This window comes from Protobothrops mucrosquamatus, unplaced genomic scaffold (genome assembly GCF_001527695.2).
Source record: "Protobothrops mucrosquamatus isolate PMUCROS unplaced genomic scaffold, P.Mucros_1.0 scaffold1540, whole genome shotgun sequence".
Taxonomy (NCBI): domain Eukaryota; kingdom Metazoa; phylum Chordata; class Lepidosauria; order Squamata; family Viperidae; genus Protobothrops; species Protobothrops mucrosquamatus.
Genome location: NW_015387710.1, coordinates 119,021 through 143,744, shown reverse-complemented (window position 1 = coordinate 143,744; position 24,724 = coordinate 119,021). Strand labels below are relative to the sequence as shown.

At 47.0% G+C, this 24,724-nt stretch overlaps 2 protein-coding genes across 3 annotated transcripts in view; both read right to left on the bottom strand.

Moving 5' to 3' along the window:
- Positions 1 to 1,022: 1,022 nt before the first annotated feature.
- On the bottom strand, positions 1,023 to 15,798 carry SF1 (splicing factor 1). 2 transcript variants are annotated; one of them, XM_015822373.1, is made up of 13 exons: positions 15,770 to 15,798; positions 14,900 to 15,030; positions 10,372 to 10,447; positions 7,719 to 7,871; positions 6,960 to 7,049; positions 6,183 to 6,366; positions 4,967 to 5,082; positions 4,753 to 4,860; positions 2,876 to 3,056; positions 2,381 to 2,642; positions 2,123 to 2,179; positions 1,835 to 2,002; positions 1,023 to 1,394 (listed from the first exon to the last, which is right to left on the bottom strand). In XM_015822373.1, the coding sequence occupies exons 1-13, from the start codon at positions 15,796 to 15,798 to the stop codon at positions 1,051 to 1,053; spliced, it is 1,899 nt and encodes a 632-aa protein (XP_015677859.1). In that variant the 3' UTR covers positions 1,023 to 1,050. The 2 variants fall into 2 exon arrangements, with proteins under 2 accessions (XP_015677859.1, XP_029141177.1); XM_029285344.1 differs by having other exon boundaries at positions 1,139 to 1,394; positions 2,123 to 2,174.
- A 5,915-nt stretch (positions 15,799 to 21,713) lies between these two features.
- The window catches only part of MAP4K2 (mitogen-activated protein kinase kinase kinase kinase 2), a 39,649-nt gene continuing 36,638 nt past the window's right edge, over positions 21,714 to 24,724 (bottom strand). Inside the window, exons 30-32 of the mRNA XM_015822371.1 lie at positions 24,053 to 24,123; positions 23,475 to 23,530; positions 21,714 to 21,801 (exon numbers count right to left, since the gene is read on the bottom strand). Coding sequence (XP_015677857.1) covers positions 21,714 to 21,801; positions 23,475 to 23,530; positions 24,053 to 24,123 — 215 coding nt within the window. The remainder of the gene's footprint in view (positions 21,802 to 23,474; positions 23,531 to 24,052; positions 24,124 to 24,724) is intronic.

Genomic DNA, 24,724 nt, shown 5'->3' with positions numbered 1-24,724 from the left:
CGCCCGAGCAACGGGAGAAAAACCCTCTTCCCCTGCCCCACCTCGCGGACCCATGTGGCTGGGCGCCGAGGACCACGGCCTCCATCTGCCAGCGGGCGTCAGGGGACCGGCAGCAGCTAAAGCCGTTCCCCTTCTAAATGAAAGGGAGAAGGCAACGGGGCTATTTTAAAAGCGGCATTTAATTGGAACCTCCTCTTTTCTACGTCGGTTTTCATTCTTACACCAAAGGGGGGAGGGGAGGGAGAAAAAAAAAAAAGCAATTTAAGAAAATGGTTACAGGAGACAGGAACGTCCACATACACACGTCAACAGAAGCCATTCAATCGAGGGAGGGGGGGTCAGCCCAGCCACAAAACCCTGCTGTGTAAAAAAAAAAAAAGGAAAAAAAAAAAAGGAGGAAAGCAAAAGTTTCCAGGCTGATGGGACTCTGGGAGAGGCCTGGCTCTTCAATCGGCCTGGAGGGAGGGGGAGGCCTTGAAAGGCTCCCCTGGGGGAGGCAGACGCAGCGTGGGGAGAAGCACCCCTGGGCAGCCCAGCTCAATTTGGTGCCTGTGGCCTCCCCAGAGATCCGTGGACTGCTTCAACTTCTCGGCAGAGGAGGGGGTTTAAAAGCGGTGGATGAAATGATTGCAGAGAACTTCAAAGAGGTGGCTAAAAAATAATAATAATAATCAATCTATTTGGCAAGCCACCGCCTTCCAGCCCTTGCTGCCTCCCTGCCTGGGGGGCCTGACCCATTCAGCCAGGAGTTTTTCTCCGAGTTTCTTGGTCTCCCTGGAGGGGAAAGGAGGAGAGCAGGAGTGTCCGGTTCAGAAAAGCGGGCTACTGAAAGAGCCAACGGGGAGATCGGAGTCACACACCTCTCCCAAAACAAGGTTACAAGAGTACAGCTTTCCTGGTTTGAGTTTCACGCCAGATCCCTGCCGCCCCCCCAAAAAAGTCCAATTCCTGGCTCCGTATGGTTGAGAAGAGAGAGACAGAGAGAGAGAGAGAGAGAGAGAGAGAGAGAGAGAGAGAGAGAGAAAATAACGGCAATAGAAAAATGATTCTTCAGTTCTGGGGAGGGGGTGGTGGGGGTGCGGGGGGCATGCCGAAGGGCGGCAAGGCCGGTACCCCCACCCCCATCATGGTGACAAAATTAGAAGGGTCCATGGGAGGCGGAGGAGGGGGAGGCGCGTACATCATGCCCGCGGAGCCAGGCGGGGGGGGCGGGGGAGGAGGCGGGGCCCCGGGGGGCAGCGGAGGCTGGACCCCGGGAGGCAAAGGCACCATGGAGGGGCTGCCTTGCATCGGAGGGCCCCCCGTAGAAGTTGCTGCCCCCGCCCCCTGCTGCTGCTGCTGCCATGGAGGGATGCCCCCGGTGCCAGCGCTCGTGGTGGTGGTGGTCGTCGTATCTAGAATCGAAAACAGCCCGAGGTCAGCCCGGAGCTCGGGTCCAGGGGGGTCCCACGTCCCGCTAGGGGGAGAAATGGCTGACCCCTTCCTGCAGCGGAAGGAGAGGCCTTTCGACGGACCAAGTCTGGAAAGGTTTTTCCCAACCCTCCCAAGGACTGTGGAGCTTTGAGAGCCAGATATGACAGGGTGCCTAATCCCACCCACCCACCCCCGGGCGCATAGCCTGGGTGCCAGACTCGCCCTGCCTGAGGGGAGAGGCTACTTGGCTCTGGGAAGGGCACCCCGGAGATCCTATTAAGGGGGTGGGGCAAGGAGGGTCCTCCCAAGAAGGGCTCCCCTCCTCCCCCCTCCCGGCAGGCCGGGATGCCAGCTTGCCGTCATCTCGCCCCACAGAGGGAGACCGAGGAGGAGCAAAATTAAAAGAAGTGCTCTTACTCACTTTGCTGCCATGGCAAGGGAGTACTGCTGCTGGGAGGCGGGGGTGGCGGCTGCTGCGGTTGCTGCTGCTGCTGCCATGGGGGGAGAGGACCAGAGGGAGGCGGGGGAGGCTGACCACTGGGCGGAGGGGGCGGAGGGGGCATCATACCCATCGGAGGCAGCATCATACCTGCAGGGCCAGAAAGCCCGTTGAGCAGAATCCGGGAAACCCTCCCCCCCATGCTCACCTCAGCGGCACCCCCCCTTGCAGGACCCTTCCCTTGCCCCACCCCGCCCAGCCGCAACTCACCTTTTCCTTGGAGGCGATAGGCCCCAGAGCCCACTGGCGCATTGCCCAGGTACTGATCTTAAGGGAAGGAAAGACCGCAGCCTTAGCCACAGCGGGAAGGAAGCACCCCCCGCCTCCCAGACCCAGAGACCAACCAACATCGGGCGCTTTGAACCGAGGGACCCCCCCCTCAAAGAAACCAAGAAAATGGCCCTGCCCTGCTCAGAAGGCCGAGGAGGCCAGTCCCCCCTCCCTCGGGCATTTCAGGCTTGTACTCACCCATGTGGTGGGGGCCGTGGGGGCCGTGGGGATGTGGTCCCTGGTTCATGGGGGGGTTGTGAGGCTGCATCCAAGGCGGAGGGCCACCGGGGTTGTGCTGCATCGGGTGGCCCCCGTGTCCTCCCATGCTCGACATGGGGTGAGGGAAATTGTGGGGGCCGCTGGGGCCCGTGGGTCCACCACCGCTGCCGCCGCTCCCCCCGTGCATGTTATGGAAGGGCCTGCTTTCGGAAGGGCCGGAATTCATCCATGGCAGACGGTTCTAAGAGGGGAAAGGGGCAGACCAACGGCTCAGACCGACCGTCGGAGAGCGAGGAGACCATCACGCAACTGGACGTCCTGCCCAAGCAGCGGCCGCAGCCGTACAAAGGTGAAATTTCTCCCATCGTGGGAAGAGGCGCCATCTTTAGGGACACACACTATGGAAAAGCCCCGACACACCGCCCCCGGAAACGTGCACCATTTTTCCAACGATGGAAGATTCCAGATACTCACCGGAGGCGGCTGGCTGTTTCCTGGCCCCGACGGTCTTGGGCCGCTGGACAGGGGAGGGTTCGACGGTACGGAAGAGGCTCCCACAGAAGCTGGTACCGGAGCTTCTCCCAGTTCAGCCATCAGAGACAAATACTCCTTGTCCATGCGGGCTTTGTCTTGGGCCGACTGGGGATCCCCGGGCCTGTCCAGAGAAAAGGACGCTTTACTACGATCCCCGGGCCTGTTCAGAGAAAAGGACGCTTTACTACATCACATACACGGTACTAAAGTGTGGGGATGACCCCGGGGAAAGAGAGGCTGCCTACAACGAGAGAAGAGTGGCTTAAGAGTCAGAGGAAGAAACTCAGCAAGGACCTGGCATGGTTGGCTTGCTACCAAAACCCCGCTCACAACGGGAGGGGGGAAGGGAAGGCACTGGAATGCAGGGGGAGGTATGGGAAGTGCAGAGAGACAAAGCCAGCCCCCCAAGGTCATTGGCTGGGAAAGTCCAAGGCGGAGAGACCATTCCCAAAACAAAGCGAGGGTAAGCAGGGGAAAAAGGCAAAAAGCTTTCCTTTGCCAGTTTGCACGCAAAACGGTTAGAAAATGGGCTTTTCTACTTCTGTACCCATGTGGAAGTAAAGTTACACTCTTGGTAAAAGGATTTTACTGGTTTAGCCAATGGGACGGTTGACGGGACGGTCCCTAATGGATCAGGCAGTTAAAAATAGCAACGGGCACTCCAGCCTTACAATAAAGTGCTCATCTAGGCTTCTTTCCTGTGTGGTTTGCCTCGGAAGGCTGACAGACCCCCAACACCCTAGATGTCAACACTGCTAACATCGGATGTTCGTGCTTTGACAACGTATGGAGATGCAGCCATTTTCCTTCTTATGTTTCGCTCTTAGAATTCAGAGTTAGAATTAGATGATACTGGGGGGGGGGAGGAATGTGCATGGGAGTTTAGTTAGACTAACAATATTGTAACTAGGGTGAGAACCAAGGTTTTTTTGAAATAAGAGATGATAAGGAATGGCGGGTTGAAGAACTGGAGGGGAAGCCTGCATTTCAAACTAATTGGAGGTGATTTATGACTGTTCATTGGAGGAGGGAATTGTGCTTTGATACTGTGTGCTCAGGGGAGGGGAATTCAGATTTTGGCTTTGCCTATGTACATATTTTTTCCATCCTGCTCTGCGGAGTAGAGAGCTGGTCTCTGACAGAAGGCCACCTGAAGAGACTAGAAGCATTTGAAATGTGGATTGACAGACGGCTGTTACATAGAAGCTGAGTTGATAAGATCAGAAATGAGGAGGTGATAAGCCGCCTGGGAAAGCCAAGGAAAATAATCAAAACAATTAAAAAAACAAAAATTAGAATATTTCGGACACGTGATGCAACACCCAGAAAAATACGGCATACTCCATTTAATCCTCCAGGGAAAGATGGAAGGCAAACGAGGTCCAGGCAGAAGAACATCGTGGCTTCAAAATCTAAGGGACTGGTTTGGACAAAACTCAGCAGCACTTTTTCGTGCGGCTGCTGATAAAAACAGGATCACCAACGTGATTGCCAACGTTCGATTACGGATATGGCACAAGAAGAAGAAATGTACGTGCAGATGCTATGCTATTCGAATAAAAATTATTTAAGGTAAACAATGCCTCAAAGTTCTTTGAAGAGTTCCATCTGTTGGAACCATGACACTAGGAGGGGATATAATCCGCACACCCAAATCTCAGAGGTCTTGAATGGATTCCTCCAAGAGAGCAGCCCCCAGGGGACGGTGGGCAGACCCTTCTATCATTGCTAGCGGCCATGACGAGGGAGAATGAGCACTGCAATTCGGCACAAGCAGAAGCCAAGAGAACTTCAGCGAAGGTACTTCGGAGGCTTACCGAGCAAATTTGCAGTCGGATGCTATGTGGCCGGCTCCTCCGCATTTGGTGCACACTGTGTTGTTTGTGATGCTGCGAGTCTCCGTGTTCTGCCATGGGCGTAGAATCCTTTGGGGAGAGGGGAGAGGGGAGAGAAGAGAGAAATCAGAGCTCAGGGATGAAGGAGAAAAGGCTCTTCCCTGCGGAATCCCGCTCAGGCCGTCCCAATCCCTACCGGTTGTCATCTTCACGCAAGGTCCCGTTCAGACGGGCCAGCTCCCGGAGCTGCATCTTGCGCAGGTCGTTCTGATCCTCGGGGGTCTCGATGCCCTGCTTCAGAATATTCCGGATCTGGAAGAGACAAGAGGCCTTCCCTGAGCACCAGCTGCCTCCCCGGTCCGCTCCACAGCCTCAGGGACAGGCAGGGCTGGGAAACGTTTCCGGAAGAGGACCCAGCAGCCATCAAGAGTCTTCCTTTGGAGTCATGTGGCTAGCCGTGCATTCCCAGCCAGGGACTTTGCTCATCCCAGGAGTTATGCCACCCAACCTCTTGCTGCTCCCCTCTCAACTTGAAAGGGGACGGCTCAAGAACCCATCTTAAGAAGAAGCCAATTGTTTCTTGCCTCTGTTCAGCAAAGCAGCCAAATAATTTGAGGGGCATTCCAGGCAAAGCCCGAATTTTTGCCCCTTTCCTGCCGAACCAGAGACCCCCCGCAGAACAACTTTCCCTTCTGGAAGTTCATAGGAGGGACCGACATTGGATCAGGCTTAGGAAGAAAACCACGTTTCATTGGGAGTGGGGCAAACCTTGGATTCTTCCTTTTGATGGACTTTGCCTGGGAACATCAGCATCCTGGCACGGAAAGCCTACAGTCTAACTGTATAACTATCTTGCAGGATGAACAAGACTTCCTGGTACTTAGCTGAAGGACTCTCTCCCAATCTAGTGTGCCTCAGGCTTTGGGCCTGCAACTCCTGAGAAGTGTACAATCCCATACAACTGCAGGGAGATCTTCAGTTCCACAATGCCAAGCCGTTACTTAAAATTTCTAGCCACAAGGTAACAACATCATTTTAGAAATAAACACGGTAGTCCTCGACTTAACGACGGTTCGTTCAGCAACTGTGCAAAATTACGATGGTGCTGAATGAAGGGATTTAGGACCGCTGCCTGGAGTTACAGCCACTTCAGCGCCGCCGCCCTCACATGAAAAAAATGTTGGGACTTGGTAAACAATCCTTTCTCCCAGTTCTTCCATGTATGCTTTCCCTCATTTGGTACATGGCCCAATTCATTCTTTAAATAACGCACCACCAAAGCTGCAATTTATCTTCTGCTTACAATATTTTGTTTTGGTAGTTTGGACGCCACATGGTGATAGTTTTGCCTTGCTCCCAAATGTAGGGCTACGTATCTTTTCAGCCCAAGGCCAGGAGCCCACACAGCCTACCTGCTCCACAGCTTTCTTCACATTCTCCATCGTGTTGGCGGTGACCAAAGCATGCAGTGGCTCGTCTTCCCCGGGCAACATCTGGCCATCTTTCCGTCCGACCTTTCCTTCTTTCACGGATCCTTTCCCCCGGATCATGATCTTGGCGTTACACTCTTTCTCAATGTTTTTCAGTGTGTTGCCCCTGAAGATGAAGGGATTGAGAGATTACATCAGGCGGCCAATGCTGGACAATCTGCTTCACAGAGAAAGTGTTTCCATCTGCAACAGCCTCAAATCTGGGAAATGAGGTAGAGGCTGTCACAAGAATTGTAAACCTGAAGGACTTCACTATACAAAGGAATGGCAACAAGACTTATATACCGCTTCACGGTGCTTTACAGCCCTCTCTAAGTAGTTTACAGAGTCAGTCTATTTCCCCCAACAATCTGGGTCCTTATGTGACCGATCTCGGAAGGACAGAAGGCTGAGTCAATCTTGAACCGGGGAGAACTGAACTGCCGAAATGCTGGCAGTCGGCAGCAAGCAGAATTAGCCTGCAATACTGCATTCTAACCACTGCTCCAGCACGGAATGATGCAATGGGTTCTAGATGAGCCTCTCCTTAGATTAAAGAACACACATGCTCTATCAGGAAAATATAGTTTCCGTATTTCATCTAGAATCAAAGAGCACGTCTGTCCCATTACACAGGTAAAGCACTGCCACCACCATTCTGATGCATCTGCCTATTCTGCCTTTGCCATCGCCCCAATCATCACTGAAGCATTTCCATACCTCGGTCCAATCAGAAGCCCAACAAAGTTAATCTCAGGATATTCATCCTGTGGAATCATCACCTTATCACTCACTCGAGTTGCTGGAGGTCTGGAAAGAAAGGAGAACAAGCATTTTTACAACACTGTTGGCCTCCCCCATAAAATGAGACTGCACTGACTTCAAGAGTCTCTTGTGACAGACAAGCTGAGAGAACTTGACTTAACAAACACTGGGCAAAATTAGCCAACTAGGTTGCCAGCTACAACTTTTCAGGAAACGGCTGAGATCTAGAAATAGTGAACTTTTAAAGTTTTGACCATATCCTCCTCAAAAATAATAAAAACAATACAGGCAGTCCTCGACTTACAAGTTAGTTTAGTGGCCGTTCAGTTACAACAGCACTGAAAAAAGAAACTTATGACCAACATTCACACTTGCGACTGTTGCAGCATCCCCACAGTCACTTGAATAAAATTAGGATGCTTAGCCACTGGCATGTACTTATGCCAGTTGCAATGCCCCGGGGTCATGTGACCCCTCTTCGCAACCTTCTGACAAGCAAAGTCAATGGGGAAGCCAGATTCACTTAACAACTAATTTAACAACTGCAGCTATTCGCTTGACAAATGTGACAAGAAGTCGTAACATGGGAGCAAACTCACTTAATTGTCTCACTTAGCAACACAAATTTTGAGCTCAATTGTGCCCACCCAAACAGCCCTTTAGACTCTATCTGACTGCCCCCCTGCGAATCAAGGAGTCCGTCCTCTGACATACTTGTAATCAGCCGGTGGCTTGAAATCTGGATTGAGAGCCACCATCTCCGTTATCAGATTGTGCCTCTCTTCTTCAAGCTTCTTGCGCGTCCGGAACTCGCGTGTGTTCAAGCGCTTCCCCTCACTATTGTAAATTGGTTCAGGGGAAGGAGACCTGCAGGGGAACAATACCCAGTCATTTCTCACGGGACTTAAAATATCCAAGGCCACTTATTAAGTACTGGCTCACCTCAACTCTAGTGCAACTCAGAAAAAAAAATAAAATTAAGAGACCACAAGGAAAGGAAGGTGTAAATTTTCAAATCCATGAAGGTGACATGGACAAGGCAGTTGTGGCAAACCACTGCCGGGAGGGAAAAAAATCTGGGTGGGGTGGGGAGTTTACTGGGGAGAAGGAAGGAAAACAGGGTCAGACATAGCCATGACAACAGCTCTGCCATGAGCGTGCCTATTAAAAAAGGGGAGGGGGCAGGGAAGATGGAGAAAGTTGATTCACACAGAGAACAAACTTTCCAACTTCATTATTCCACGGAGCCATACATTAGAAAAGACCCTGCCGCAGGAGATAAATCAACGAAGAATTATTCAGGTTAACTTTGGACTTTTTTTTTTTTAAACATCAGGAAGTAACAAGACAGGTTAGGCTTCTATCGAATTCTTGCTGGCAATATAGATTAAGCCTATTCAACTGGCACCATGTGAAAGGGTTAAGGTTTCTGTCTTGGCTTTACCTTCACTCTGCTGCTGCGTCAAGACCAAATGAAGCTGTTTATTGTGTTTAAGAGTCAGAAACTGGTTAAGGTACAAATTGAGGAAATTGTACCCTTCTCATGCCATATTCTGGGCCTTTAAAACCACTAGAGACAGACCTGCTTTCTCCATAGGGTTCAAGTACCCAGAGAGCAGAGATTTTAACAAAGGAAAAAGTTGCAGTTAAAAATCAAATTAACTTAAGTTTTGCCACAGTTGGGCTTATGGTTTATATTTTTAAAACCACACCTCTAGAATTCGGGTTAAGATTGTGGATCTTTCCCCCTCCCCCCCCAAAACATATTGCAATAAAAATTTAGAATCAGCTGCAAGAAGGGAAGAGATGTTGGTCATGTTATGTTAAAAAAAAAATACATCCTTCAAATAATGAGAATCTAAACCCTGTGATTTTAGTTAAGACAATCTCTCTTTCTAGCTGGTTAAATGATTGATTACAGCCAGTTGATCCCCATGTCTTCTCAGCCTGAAGTGAATCATCAACACAAGAATATGAAATAAAAATGTCAGATTTGGTAAGGAGTGATCATGTCTAAATTACACCTCCATTATTAGGACCCAAATTGGCCTAACCAAACCAAAAGGCGAACATTTTCCCTCATCCGCAGTTGCTAGCCCGTTTAAAAAAAAACCCATTCGCTAATTTAATAGATAATTTTAAAAGACACATGCAGACATGAATAAATTGATTAAACCTTATGAGTTTCAAGCTTATTATATACCTAATATTTTCACATTTCCAATAATAACAGCTGCCCTTTTGCAAGTACATAAAAAATCATTTTTAATAAATGAAAAAGGTATCAAGTGTTTTAACCAGCAGGGTCTCATCCAAAGAAATATTATTCGACAAGAAACTTATATATACGTAAAAGAGTAACAATAACCCCTTGTTTTGTATTAACTTTCCCATTCACCTGTTAAATTAAAACCAACCACCCCATTTCATTCTTATAAACATTAAAAGAACATCAATCTATCCCCACCATGAAGTTTATCTATTATGTTTAATCTAAATCCCATTTTGTGATTTAAAAACCAAGCCAAAAAGGCATTCCTCAGCTCTTTGTAACAGGCAATATAGTATCTCAAGAGCTAGCATTTAAAACTCTCGTGCAAGGCGTCCAAAACTTTTAGCAGCCTCACTTTTATTTATACCTCCAAATTGCCATTTCAGATGGGCTAAATTTAAGGAAAGGCTTTCTTCCATATCCCCATTTTTAACAGCAAGAACTGGCTTGCAAGTTGTGTAATGTGCTAAATTATAACTCCCAGCTTACACCTTCCGATAAATTAATTTTTATAAGCCAATTTCAAACCATGTGCGTGTTATTTATTTACTTAGGGATGACCCTTGATCCCAACAAGACCACAGGTGTCCAATTCTGTGCACTTGTAGGTACATAGTGCTTGGGCCCCAGGTCGCAAGATACTGGCCACTGCTATGTAGTAGCTGTTACCAAAGAAACTGGTTAGTGCACACACCCTTCAGCCACCACTGCAAAATACTGCAAAATCAGCGGTCAGAAAGTTCCCAGACTGCTCTCAGTCAGCAACTGGGCTGAGAATTCCTCAGCGTGAACCTGTGAGAAAGACCAGGACCAGCCCCGCACATGTTATAAAATGAGTTGGCCACCATGCGTTTCTCCCCCTCAGGCCAGGTTAAGCATTTATAAACCCCCGCATCAAAGAGGAAACCCGATCTCTTTCTGATCTGGTTTCACACAGTCCCTATCAGTCAGATCTTGGCTACCATCTGTCAAGTCAGATCACTGAAGGCATTTCATTAGGAAGAAATTTCATTGAATTGACATTATGATGCCACCAAAAATTTATTGAAAAAGGTAAAAAGCGTTACTGTCAGCTGGTTAAAACTGTTTCCCAACCTGTCCTCAGGGTTAGGGGGGATGCCCAGGTCTCCTGTGCGCAGTTTACGAGTCAGGTCTTCTATCTGCAGTTGCACTGGAAGAAACCAGGTTAGGAAAGAAAAAAGGATGGAAAAAAAGACAATGTTACCAAAAAACATCTGAAATCTCAACATCAAAGCATGAAGAACTGGAGATTTTGCAAGGGATGACTGATAACATCACATAAGAATGAGGAGACCTTACAATGTTATGTCAGCCAAATAAGTTTTATCAGGAATCCAGAAACGGCCCTTTTTTTTTTCTAAGCATGTCTTAAAAAAACAATTATTCATCAGAAAGCAAGACATTCACTCAAGATTAAAAAAAGGAAGTTTTTGATTGAGTCTGACATCTAAGCCACTGAAAAATAACCATCTTAACTTGCTGTTAATTGCTGACAGATTTCCATAGGAATTAGAATATCATTAATTCTTACTTTTTTTACTATCAGATCAGCCTCAGTGTCTTATGCGTATTACAGTTACAATTCATACCAGAGTCATATTTTGGGGGTTATGGATTACAGGTCTTGTTTCTCCTAACTGAGTGGCCCCCAAACCTTTGGGCACCAGGGACCGGTTCCATGGAGAAAGGTTTTTCCGTGGATCAGAGGGGGCGTGGTTTTGAATGCTGCCTGCATCCCACAGATGGGGCTTCGTTTCTTTGCACAGCCCAGTTGCTGGCATGCCCCCAGGGCCAGTCCACGGACCAGGGATTGGGGACCCCTGTCCTAACTCATAAATGCTAAACACTGAGAGCTTATGATTGGTTAATCTTATGCCTGTTATCAACTAAACACTGAAATACACGGTTATGCCAAATCTTAACATGCTTTCATTTGCTGGTTATCCAATTCTGCACAGAGACATCGAATACCTAAAGGCAGGACTAATAAAATGTCAGATATTTAGTTACTGTTTTTTTAGATCGGTAATATAACATTTTGATCAGAGTGCAAGGCAACTAAGATGACCTCAGCTAATGAAGGGCATCAAGACAGAGCCACAGCCCTTAAATTCCTTGGTGTAAAGTGGCTTTTGGTCAGCCCCACTGGCATTTACCCATGGATTTAATTTGGAGGCCACAAGCTAAAGCACCACAAAGCAAAGGTACACCCATTGTCACACATGCGGAAGAATATGGAAGAGGGAGATAACCGTGTCTTGAAAAATCCACTCAAATCCGCTTTTGGCAAAAATGGCCCACGGTAAATCATCAGTTTGCTTTACGGCTGTGGCAGTCACTTTACAGCTGCTGCAAGAAAGGTCATAAAAATGGATCGGGTCACATGGTGACCTGTTTTACGACAGTCACAACTTACGACTGTAATGGGCAGGCTCCATTAGAGTTGTAAGTCAAGGACTACCAATAGTTTGTGGCAAAGGATGGATGGTTTTAAGTTCAAAAGAAAACATTTTCCATTTCATGCTCACTCATACTAAGATCTTTTTTTTCTAGAGGGATAAAAACTGGGAAAACATCACTGGCTCTTAGAAGGCCAAAGAGTTCTTCAGTATGTCACTGGGCTGGTGGGCACATTTGAAATGGGTTTTATGTTTTCATAAAATGGGTGCCATGGGGGATACAGCCAATCAGAAAGTACCCATTTACCAGGCAGGAAGCTAGCAAGGTAAGTCCCACTATTCTTCCAGTATCCCAGGATACTTTAAAACAAGGGTCTGGGCTGAATCAGGCCGCAAAAGCAATGGGCTAATATGCAAAGATACATTTGCATAAGCAGTGGACACACATGTGAAGCCATCCCCCCCCCCCCCCAATGGAGCTGGAAAGGTTGGGGACTGCCGTTTTAAACTCCCTTTGCTTCTTTCTGGGCAGATGAGCACACTTAAATGAAGAACCGGGCTATGTGGGACCCAAGGACATTGTGCCAAGTAAAAAAAAATCATGCTTGAGGCAAGTGTTCTGCAGTATGTAAATCTTTCCTGCACACACTTTTTAATTTTTTTTAAGTTAAATCAGGCAGGAGAGAAAGCCTAGTAGGCATCAAGGGATCCATTTCCAAACCTAGGCTAGAGATCCAGGAATACAAGAGTAGAACAACTTGTAACCTTTTAGGAATATATTAACAAAAGCAACCATGGTCTATCAACATTTTTCATTCTTTTCCTTTACTGGTTAATTTTGTTTGCCTTTCATTATCTTTCACGTATTTTCAAAGCTAGCAGAGTACCTTTCAAAACAGAAAGATGCAATACCAAGAAAATTCATTAGTTTCTGATTTTCATAAAACAAAACCTATACAAAAGGTATCTTTTTTTTTTTACTAATCAGAAAGTTAAGTGTCTATAAAAATCACACAGCAAATAATTTGGAACTGATCCTGTCATTCCAAATCAACTTTTATTTTCGTGCTCAAATAGAAATACTGGCAGTAAAGGACGTGGATCTAGAATTACGTGTTAATTTTTTAGGCAGGTGCACATTTTATCAAGTCAAAAAAAACCCCTTTCGTTTATTGTTAAATGTAAGAATAAGTGCAGCTATATTACAGAGAGAAGGGGTAAGATCAAACATTTAATTTATTGGCAGGCGGAAAAGATATTATAGGCAATTTGTCTCCAGGTGAAGAAGCTCAGAATGCGCTGAAGTGAAAACAGAATTAATTTCCAAGAATCGAATTAGAGCCTACAATTCAGAGGCCAAACTCTCCTGTTTCAGAACCTGGCTCTGTTTCAGATACTGTTCCAAGATACAGGTGGTTTTGTTTCCTTTAATCCATTATATTTCAAGGACACAGACAACTCCAAAAAGTTTGTATTGTGTACTATTTCCAAATGTTTAATCTCAAACATTTTAAACTCTTTCCTTCAGAAGAGTCTCGGATTTTTCAAAACTGTTCTCTCTTTCGAGGAATTTGCACTATTAAATTGAGGTGATATTTCATATCTGCTATTAATAGTGCCAAATGATAAATTATCCAGTTGTACGCGGTTTCGTGTATCAGGAGCCTCTTACAGATATGGCCCTGAATTCTTGTGGCTGTGCATGGACCTTTGCTTGGTAGGGCTAGTGACAGCCACACCCCCACCCTCCCATTAATAATCTTTACTGAGTGAACTGTGGACTGCAAGGCCCATCTTGAACACTCCAGTAAACAAAGAAGGGTAAGCACTCCTATCTCCGCACAGACTGAGAATTCTGATCCAGTTCTATCCATTCACACACTGAGCTGAATTTTACAAAAATTTTACATTTCTAAATCCAATGACTCAAAACACCAGAGAATGCTTGACTATTCATTTGGATAAAGTAAGTCTACTGAATCAAGTTTCATTTATTTTCTGCAGGAGAAGTGGTTTACACGGTGCATCTTCATTAAACTGAAGAGTGTTGAGCCCATTGAAATAAACCAAAAGTCAACTTCAGAAATGTAAAGAAAAAGGCCCCTTGCAGTGCAGAAATAGTAATTTTTCAAACCAGCAATAAAGGACACATTTTTAATTTTCTCGATGCAGAGTCCCGGTGATCGTGATGACAGTCTGATAACAGATTTCTGAGCAGCCTTCAGTAGTGCTATGGATAGCTGGTTATTTTATTTCAAAATTCTCAGTAAGTTATGCAAAAGAAAGGAGTTTAAAATTGCTGTGCAACCCAAATGCAATGAAGAGAGTTTAAACAGCTGTAAGTTATGAAAAACCTGTTTTATATAAAGTCAAGGATTGCATATAGTATAACCAACATTAGAAAACCCTGATTGATTTCAGTCCCGGCATTGATCAACACTGACATATAAACATATCACGTTTCCTAACACAAAATAATTTTCACTCCTTTGTACAATACAATGACAGTTACCACTCCCAGTTCCACAATTAACAGATCCAACATCATAATTTTCATTGAACCAAGCAGTATCCCTTTCCCAGCAACTGTGTACATTTGACTTCAGAGCTCCAAGCTAACCTAATAGAGCCCGCTCTCAAGTATTTGAGGATGTCAAAAAAAAAACAACAGAAGTTAGAAGACTTTCCTCTCATTTGGTCTTCACCACTCTGGATACTCAATTTTAGATTTGAAAAATTATCGTCACCACACAAGAGAAAATGAAAGGGAATCAAGGTTAGTTGGCTATATTTCACTGCGAAAGAGGTACTTGCTTTCAAACAAAACAGCTTGAAAAGGGACTTTTTAAAAAGTGTTCTCCGCTAGCAAGGAGTCTGTGAAGATAACAAGAGACCCTGCCATTCAGTTTTGCCAACCAAGTGAAAGTCAGCAAGTTTTAATTCCCATCGTCTGGACCGACTGTGCCACTTCTACCATGCCTGTGGAGGACACTGGTTCAATTAAACAGGACAGGGAGCTGGGATGGAGCACAAGTCACTCTAAGCGGAGACATGTTTATTTCCTTAAATAAGGAAGACAAGGCTGCCATAACCCGAGTTCTCAAAAACACACATTTGAAAACGCCTCAGACAAACACAGTAAACTGGAAATCGCTCCTGGATCGGTACTGATATGAAGAACAAAAACTAGAACAAGCATTTACCTATATAAGCTCTTTCTTGCTCACGGGTGAGCCCCGGAGGGATGACGGTGGGCATGCCAGGGATGATAGTCTTCTGCTCCATGGTGTCTTGATTCCATCGGCTCCTCTTCCTCTTTTTATTAGGGTAATCTGCAAACAAAAATGTTATTTATAGGACCAGGTATCCCAGGGCAGTGCGCTGCGGTCCGGAAACATAGCTAACTTTGGCTCTGCTTACATACACTTTTCATATTTGACATTTCTTGCCCCAAATAGGTATATATGCCAGTGTGGATCAATGCATGGGAGACCACTAGGCCACCCGACCGTCCTAGACTAGAATGAGAAAGGGGGAAATGCCCGGAAGGCGGCATTGCAGAACCACTTAAAATAAAATACAGGGATGCGATCAGCGCCCCCCCCGGGACCCCCCCTCCTCCCCGGGACCCCCCCCTCCTCGCCCACTTGCCTGAGTTGCCGGCCCCGGCCTGGCCGCCCTCGTCCTGCTGGAGCAGGTGGAGGTGCTGCGCCTGCTGCTCGAGGCCCATGGGCGGCTGCTGCTGGGGCGGCGGGGGCGAAGGGAAGCGGTACTGGCCGTACTGGGCCGGCTGAGGCTGCTGGGCCTGCGGGGGCGGCGGCGGCGGCGGCTGAGGCTGCTGCGGGGGCGGCGGAGGCTGCTGGGGCGGCGGGGGAGGCGGCGGCGGGGGAGGCGGCGGCGGCAGCGCGGCGAAGGGAAATCCGGCGGCCATGAGGCTCGGGATGGCCGGCTGCGGCTGGGCCTGCGCAGGGCCCGGCGGTGGTGGCGGAGGCGGCGGGCCTTGCATCACTAATCCGGGAGGAGGAAGCGGATAGCCGGCCTTGCCCGGCGGTGGGGGCGGATGAAGTTTCCCCAGCGGCGTCGCGTTGGCCCCGGTCGCCATAGGCGGAGAGCCGAGACGGAGGGGCGCGATGGCGTCGGCGGCTTCGCGAACCTTCCACGCCACCGCTTTCCCTCACAAAGGCGGCCGGCGCCGATTGGTCGCCCCGCTAATCCCTCACGCCCCTGCTCGGCGTCCCGTTGGGTGGAAGTCACGTCGCGCCCTCGGCGTCGTACGTCGATTGGAGGAGATTCGAGCGCCGGGGAGAGATTGGCGCGGAGGAGAGATAGAGGCGGGGTGGAAGCTCATTGGATGGAATCTTTGTCACCTAGAAGGAAAGCGCGGCTTCGCCGTCGCACATTGGCTCCGGATCTCGGAGGGCGGGATGAGGGAGGCAAGGAGGTGGGCGGGCTCCAGGACCTGAACAAGGGAATCTGATTTGTCAAACGCCAGAGCCTGCGCCCTCGAGGACCTTTGCTTACTCCTGGAGGACGCTTGCTGCACACGGCCTGCGAGAAATATGACGTAATTAGGTTTACTCCTATTGGCCGGAGGATTAGAAAGGAGAGCGGGGTGTGGCAAGTGCAAGAAGACCTTTGATTGGCTCGGATGAGGGTGATGGGACTTACGGTAGGGAGGCCAGTCTGAGCAACAAAGGATTCTGGGAGATGATGTCAAATGTCCCGAGCAGCTTTTGTCTTATTTAAAAAGTGAACTAACCCACTGGGTGTGAAAGCAGATATCAAATTAAACATTGGCTGGCTAGTTTATAGCCCAATCTCTTCTTTGAATACCACTTTATTCTACCAGTGAAGCTATTAAATTAATAAAGAACAATGTTTCTCAAGCTTTTCAACTTGAGTTCTGCATATAATGTAATATGTACATACATTCTCTTTCAAGTAGAATTTTGCTCCAAATAAACCCCTGCAGCTCTCTGTATATTTTTCCTGGCAAGTAGATTGTTTTTGCCTTTTTCCAAGATTTTTTTTTTATTTCCCTTTTTAACCAGTTAGTCCTGCTGAGAAAGACTGGTTTAAAACATTTTTTAAAAATCAGAATTAGGAATGTTTAGGAATTAGAAATAATTCCCCAACAGCACTCAGCAAATAATAATGATGATGATGATGATGGAAGGGTCTTTGCAGGTCATCTAGTCCAATCCCCTGCTCAGGCAGGAAAACCTATACCATTTCAGACAAATGGCTGTCCAGTCTCTTCTTAAAAACTTCCAGTGTTGGAGCATTCAACGCTTCTGGAGGCAGGTGGTTCCACTGGTTGATTGTTCTAACTGTCAGGAAGTTTCTCCTTAGTTCTAGGTTGCTTCTCTCTTTGGTCAGTTTCCATCCGTTGCTTCTTGTCCTGACTTCAGGCGCTTTGGAGAATAGATTGACTCCCTCTTTTTTGGGGCAGCCCATGAGATATTGGAACACTGTTATCCTGTCCCCCCCCCTCACCCTTCTCTTCGTTAAACTAGACAGACCCAATTCCAGCAACCGTTCTTTGTATGTTTTAGCCTCCAGTCCCCTAATCACCTTTGTTGCTCTTCTCTGCACTCTTTCTAGAGTCTCAACATCTTTTTTTAGATTGTGGTGACCAAAACTATAACATATAAAAGATAAATGGGGGTGTAACTGCAGCTATTTGGAAGAGGTGAAATATAAAAATTGTATCTAAATCATATATTAGAAAATTTTATGTTACATCTTTGCATCCATTGGATAAAGTTGCTGATGTTGTATACAAAAATGATTTGGATTCTGTTGTGCTTTAGCCCCACTGTGCAAAGACGTCAATGCCCATCTTGTAAAAAGGAGGGCTTCAAGAGCAAAGTCAGATTCGCTTAGCAACTGTGGCAAGAAAGGTCATAAAATGAGGCAAAATGCACTTAGTAACTGTCTCGCTTAGCAACAGAAAGTTTGGGCTCAACTGTCGTCATAATTTGAGGAAATTATAATCAAAACAGAACCTTGCATTTCAACAAGTAATTACCCCAAAATCTCCATCTGCAAGAATCCTCTACTTTTATTTTTAATTTTTTTAACAAAAATCAAAGCCATTCCACCGGGGAGTAAAATATCACAATTTTTATATCCTTCTCTATGTTAAATAGCTATATTTTCTTCTCTCTCTCTTTTTTTTCTTTTCAAGTTTGTATTTTCTCAGGACAACAACATTCCAACTTTAGCAGTTAAAAAAAAAAACACAGGGAGAAAGGGGGAAAGGGGGAAAGAGCAGCGTTCCCTGGGAAGGAAAAGCCATAGCATCGGAGTTCAAGAGGATTGTGGTTACTGTCTAACAAGCCAAGATTGAGATTCTGACATTCAAAGAGTTTGTTCTGGGCTTTGGAGTTTGCAAAGAATAACTGCCACTTCCGAGTGACCTCAGTTTTGATCCCTGTTGCTCAACCTTAGCAGCTGTTAAGATGTGTGGACTTCAACTCCCAGAATTCCCTGGCCAGAAGTCCACACATCTTAAAGCCACCAAAGTTGAGAAACATTGAAAGATGTTTTGTCATAGAAATGTCAACCTTTTGAAGTAGCCCTTTTGATCTCCATAGGGGCTGCCTAAAAGTACCTCTCTCTTAATCTGGGCAATTAATTTCTCCGCACCCTCATCTCCAAATTGCTCCCCAGGGGCCTTGAAATCTTGTCTTTCCCTGGACCAGCCTCACCTGCTCACGAGGCCCCGTGGTTATTCAAACAGCAAGACCCCTTTAATGCTTTGCAACTTGCACATCTATCTGCAAGACAGGCCCAACATCTGCATTTCTAGCTGCTTCTTGGGGGTAATCAAATTTAAATGCTGCTTTTCGCCTTTAAACATAGTAGTTGGAGGACGAGGAGTGGGAGGCATCACCAATATCTTAAGGGGGAGGAAGGACTTGTTTCTTCTCCTAATTTACCCTGAATACCATCTTCTCCACCGCCGCCTGGTTCTCCTGGGACAGGGGTGTCAAACTGCCGGCCCGCCGGTTTCATCATACCAAAAGCCGTACCCACGTGACGTGGCGAGTTTGACACCCGTGTCCTGGAAGAAACGGTTTCGGAAAGCAGTGGGCAAATGATTTATGTAGTACTTGGCACCAATGGAAAAGGTTTTCCAGGAAAAAAATATTTTCCCCATGTGCCACATTCCCCCCCCCCAAGGGATCCTTCCCACTATTGCTATTTTTAAAGAGGTGGGATGTACACATTCAGTGTGGGCTGTATCTAATATTTTGGGGGTTTTGTTTCTCTCTTTACAAACCAAGCATCACTTAGCAGATGCATGCATTTAGTGCTTTGGTCCCAGATCGGAACAACTGCATTGTTGATAGTTGCATTCAATTCTCTAGAGCAGGGGTCTTCAAACGTGGCCCTTTTATGACTTGTGGACTTCAACTCCCAGAATTCCTCAGCCAGGCACGCATGCCTGGCTGAGGAATTCTGGGAGTTGAAGTCCACAAGTCATAAAAGGGCTAAGTTTGAAGACCCCTGCTCTAGAGCTTCGGGAACCACAGTCTTGTGGAAGAGTTGGTCGTAACTCGGTTTGAAGTTTCCTAACGCAGGAATGGAAAACCTCTCAACTAAGTAATTCTAAACTACAAGGTCCAGCAACCTAGCCAAATGGGGACAGGGTAGAATGCTGGAATTTTTAGTTTTCCAATACAGGTAACAACCGGTCATTTTATAACCATTTGAAGTTACAACAGCCACAGAACGACTCATAGAACCATTTGAAGTTAGACAGCCACGTAAATGAAGTTATAACGGTCACGGAAAAGTCAATTTTACATAAAACATCCCCAGCCATTGGAAAGGGTCATGGTGTTCTTACCTAGTCATGTGACTGCATGTCAGCTTTATCACAGTGTTTCATGGTTATGTGACCATGATTTGCAAGTGGTTTTTTTTTTTTTTTGCCAGTTTCTGGCATTTTTGGCTAATTTCGGTCAAAAAATATCTCTTCAAATGACTGAGTTTGCTTAATATTTGCAGCGAAACAGACCAGAAAATTACTTCTGGTCATGTGGGTGTCTTGACTTACAATCGCAATGACTTGTGACTGTAATTCCGGTCTCAATTATAGTTGTAAGTCAAGGACTACTGTACCCAGAAGGCCACCTTTTCAATTACGTGTTAATTCTGTACTTAGACACCCCCCCCCATAATAATCAGCTTTCTCTCCTGAGATTCTGCAGATGGGTGGGACTAAAAGGCACCTGTCTATCAAGAACACGAGGGGAAGTAACTCAGCATACATCCAATGGTCCAGGTGTCTGGAGTTCCCCCTCCAGAATTCTGAATATAGCGGCTGGGGAATTCTGGGGGTTGAAATCCCAATGCCTGAATAGTGACCGTCACCTCCCAGAATTCTCAGCAACAGCCATGAGGGCTAGGGAATTCTGGGAATCAAAGTCCACCTCTCTGGGAATGGCGCACCCACCCTATATCTGGGTTCTTAAAATTGAATTGTTCCACAGCAGCCATCCGTAACTCGAGGTATGTGGATCAATTCCTTTTTAGCAATGGCCTATCATTCCCTGGGAATTCTGGGAGCTGGCATCCGTAGAAACACAGATCTGGTTTACAGATTTGAACCGCTCACCTAGCACAGGGGTAGGCCACCTTGGCTCTTTTATGACTCGTGGACTTCAACTCCCAGAATTCCTGAGCCAGCCATGCTGAGGGGGAAACGGAGAGGTTTCCAAAGTGAGCCCATGCTGGGTCAGGAATTCTGGGAGTTGAAGTCCACGAGTCATAAAAGAGCCAAGGTTGCCTACCCCCCGGACTAGGGAGACCGGAAGGAGATCCAAGGAATGGAACATCCTGCCTGCTTCCTTTTCCTTTTGTGGGCCAAGATACCTTTTTACTATGTAAAGGATAAAAGGTATCTCAGCCCACAGAAGGAAAGGGGGCGTGGGAAGCATCTCAGAAGGGACCCTCCCTCGTTTTCCTTAGATACAGAGGTCTCCTCACCTGGCCACTTTTCAATCTTGTGGACTTCAACTCCCAGAATTCCCTAGCCCAGCAAACTCGGCAGCTTTAAGACTTCTGGACTTCAACTCCCAGAATCCCCCAGCCAGCCATGCTGAGGGGAAACGGATAGGTTTCCAAGCTGAGCCGTGCTGGCTCAGGAATTCTGGGAGTTGAAGTCCACAAGTCATAAAAGAGCCGAGGTTGCCTATCCCTGAGCTAGCATCTCCTTTAGCCATTCAAAAGAGGAAAAAAACCCCAGAAAACCACAGCTGTCCTTCCCTTCCCACACACAAACATACACGCAGAACCAAACTACGTCGTAATCGTTCCAGTAACAGTCAACCAGTTTTGCCCCTCCTGGGCATGACCTTAATTTCTCCAGCCGACTGGCTCTCAAATAAACATTTCTCTCCCATCCCTTATTCCAGAATAACAGGCCACAGCTGCAAAGTGCCCTGAAAAAAAGCCGAAGCTTAGGAAGGGAGATGCCCCTTCTGATACCCGTGGCAAACGATTGTCTTCACTCGGTCAGCCATGCCAAGACGCGGCGCCCACATGCCGCCACCGTGGGCGACTTCTAAGCATTTTAAAAGAGGAGGAGGAGGAGGAGGAAGAGGAGGAGGAGGAGGAGGAGGAGGAGGAAGAGGAGCTAGGGGGAAAAAATCGAACAAGCATTCAAGCAGGCACAAGGTGTCAGCCGGGACTGGGTGCGAGTTCTCCCGACGGCCAGGCAGGTTGAATTATTGCAGAATCATCTCAGGAGACGCTGGCCCCGATTAGGGGGAGCCGTTCTTCCCCACTGGGCCCCAAGCAAATCTCAGGAAGACTCGAACCAGGCACCAAGACAATCTCTGGAGCCCAACCAGCGTTTTGGTCCAGGAACAGGAGGACCACAATCTCCTCTGTCAACGTCCTCACAGAGCATCTCCTATGCCAGCGTAGTGGCCGCCATCGGCCACTAGCTCCAGGGAGGATCTGCTCCACGCACAGGGCCTCCGAGTGGCAGCCAGGAGGAAGCTAGTAGCTGCTTTCGTGACCGGTCAGGATGTAGAGGTTGCTGTGCGCCATGGGATTGTTGGTAGGGGTGCTCTCCAGGATGATGTCCCTGTAGGGAAGGGAAGAAGTGGGAGGGACGCAATTTTAAGAAGTGTGGACTTCAACTCCCAGAATCCCCCAGCCAGCATGCTTTAAGATGTCTGAATCCCGCAATTCCCTGGGCAGAATGCTTGAATATAGGTGGACTTTTAACTCCCAGAATTTCCTGGCCAGCATGCTTTAAAATGTGTGACCTTCAAATCTTCTCAAGCTTGTCAGCTTTAAAATGGCTGGGCGTCAACTCCCAGAATTCCCTAGCCAGCCTGTTGTAAGCTGTCTGAACTACAACTCCCAGAATCCCCCAGCTAGCATGCTTGAAGGCGGGTGGACTTCAATTCCCAGAATTCCTCAGCTAGCATGCTTGAAGATAGGTGGGCTTCAATTCCCAGAATCCCCCAGCTAGCATGCTTGAAGATAGGTGGGCTTCAATTCCCAGAATCCCCCAGCTAGCATGCTTGAAGATGGGTGAGCTTCAATTCCCAGCATTCCCCAGCCAATAATTCTGGGAGTTGAAGCCCACACACTAAAGCATGTTGGTTGGGAAATTCTAAGAGTCGAAGTCCAGATACCTTAAAAGCATATTGCTGGGGAATTCTGGGAGTTGAAGGCCACGTATCTTAAAGTTGCTGAGTTAGAGAAACACCGGTCCAGGAGCCATCCATCGATCTACTCTGTCATCCTGAGGTTGCAAAAGGCCATCAGGGAATTAGCAAAAAGGCCGACACTTAACTCATGACTCCGAATGGGTCAACAAGCAGAGTTCCCGGCCATCAGAGAATTATGCATAGTGTGCAAAATGTTTAGAAAGTGGGACATTCAGATGGCAGTATTCCACTTCAGATGTATTGTCCCTCCCCATACCAGAAGCATTCTGAATTCTCTAGTGCCCGTCTCAAGTGGGAACAAGGATTTTATAACAATAACAATAATAAAGTTGGAAGGGATCTTGGTGGTCATCTAATCCAACCCCCTGCTCAGGCAGGAAACCCTATACCATTTCGGACAAATGGCTGTCCAGTCTCTTCTTAAAAACTTCCAGAGTTGAAGCATTCACCGCTTCTGGAGGCAGGTTGTTCCACTGGCTAATTGTTCTCAGTGTCAGGAAGTTTCTCCTTAGTTCTAGGTTGCTTCTCTCCTTGATTAGTTTCCATCGGTTGCTTCTTGTCCTGCCTTCAGGGGCTTTGGAGAAGAGCTTGACTCCCTCTTCTTTGGGGCAGCCCCTGAGATATTGGAACGCTGCTATCCTGTCCCCCCTCGTCCTTCTCTTCATTAAACTAGACATCCCCAATTCCAGCAACCGTTCATCGTATGTTTTAGCCTCCAGTCCCCTAATCCTCTTTGTTGCTCTTCTCTGTACTCTTTCTAGAGTCTCAACATCTTTTTTACATCATGGTGACCAAAACCGGACACAGTATTCCAAGTGTGGCCTTACCAAGGCCTTGTAAAGTGGTATTAACACTTCACGTGATCTTGATTCTATATCCCTTTGTTTGATCTTGGAATGCTTCCGGAAGAGCCAGAAGTACAACAGAGTCTTCCTGCAATGGCTGGCCTATTTCTAACTCAAAGAAGAAATGGGTTTCCTTCCTTGAAACCTGCAAACTGGGATCTGTCGTGGAAATGGGGGTGCGTGGTGGGGGGGCAAAGATTTGCAAACTACTGATCTCTTTATTGGTGACTCACCTGTGAGCACCCAAGACTCGGAACATCCTGGATTCGTCTGTGACCTCCTGCGTCACCTGTTGAGGTGCAAACCCATTTATTTATTAAATTTATACGCTGCCCATTTCATTTTCCAATGACGCTGGGACGCTCCTCACATCATAAAAGCAACGTACGGTACAGATATCATGAATTAAAAATATTGTGATTCATGTTAAACATTAAAATAAAGAGAATACCGGAATAGCAGAGTTGGAAGGGACCTTGGAGGTCTTCTAGTCCAACCCTCAAGTAGGACACATGTTAAAGACCAACATACAAAGGGATGGAGTTGGGATCTTCGGTGAACGTTTAAATTATATAGTCCTTCTTGATCCTTCAGTGCCCTGGGGGGTCTTAATCACACAGGAGGCTTGATTCTGAATGGTTTGTGGGTCAGTCAGTCTGTTGTGGGAACTCACACACCCTTGTAACAATCCGGTTATGAGCTTGAAGCTACAACACGTTTAGGTTGTTTCAAATGGACATGGCATTTTTTTTTTATTGTGCTGTTATTTTATGGCAAAAGACACCCTTTGTGTGTGGCTTGTTATACTCACCTCACTGGATTCCAGGCTTCGGCCTTGCATGCCGTGTTTCCAGAAAGCCAAGACACTGTCTTGAAGGCACACTGCGGGGAAGCAGAGAGGTTATTAGAAGCCATCTTGTTTGTGCCAGGAAGCTAAGCAGTCTTCGGATGGGAGACCACCAGGTATAGACTAAGCTGGAAAGTTTAAATGATCTCAATGGAGAACTGCTTCTATACTACAGAATTGCCAAGAAAATTTAATAGACAGCGTTTCTCAACCCTAGCAACTTAAAGATGGGTGGATTTCAACTCCCAGAATTCCCCAGCCAGCTGATTTCCAGATTCTGGAAATCCACCCATCTTCAACTTGCTAAGGTTGAGAAACACTGCTCTGAAGCTACCAGGGATTGTTCTCACTTGAGAATTTGTTTCTGTTCTTTTCAGCTGTTGGCAGAGAAAGTTGACTTAGAAAAAATCCCAAGCAGGATAGTATTTGGTGAGTGCTAGGAAAGGATACCACTAGGAAATCACATAGTTGGAAAGTCAAAACCTGTCCCCAGAGAAAGGCAGGAGGGAACTTCTGCCATGTCATTGCCAAGAAGAAACCAAGTCATCAAGGAATCGAAAGGAAAAAAAAGATGACTTGAGCGAGACAATTGCAACCTGGAATTAAGGAGAAACTTCCTAACAGTGAGGACAATCA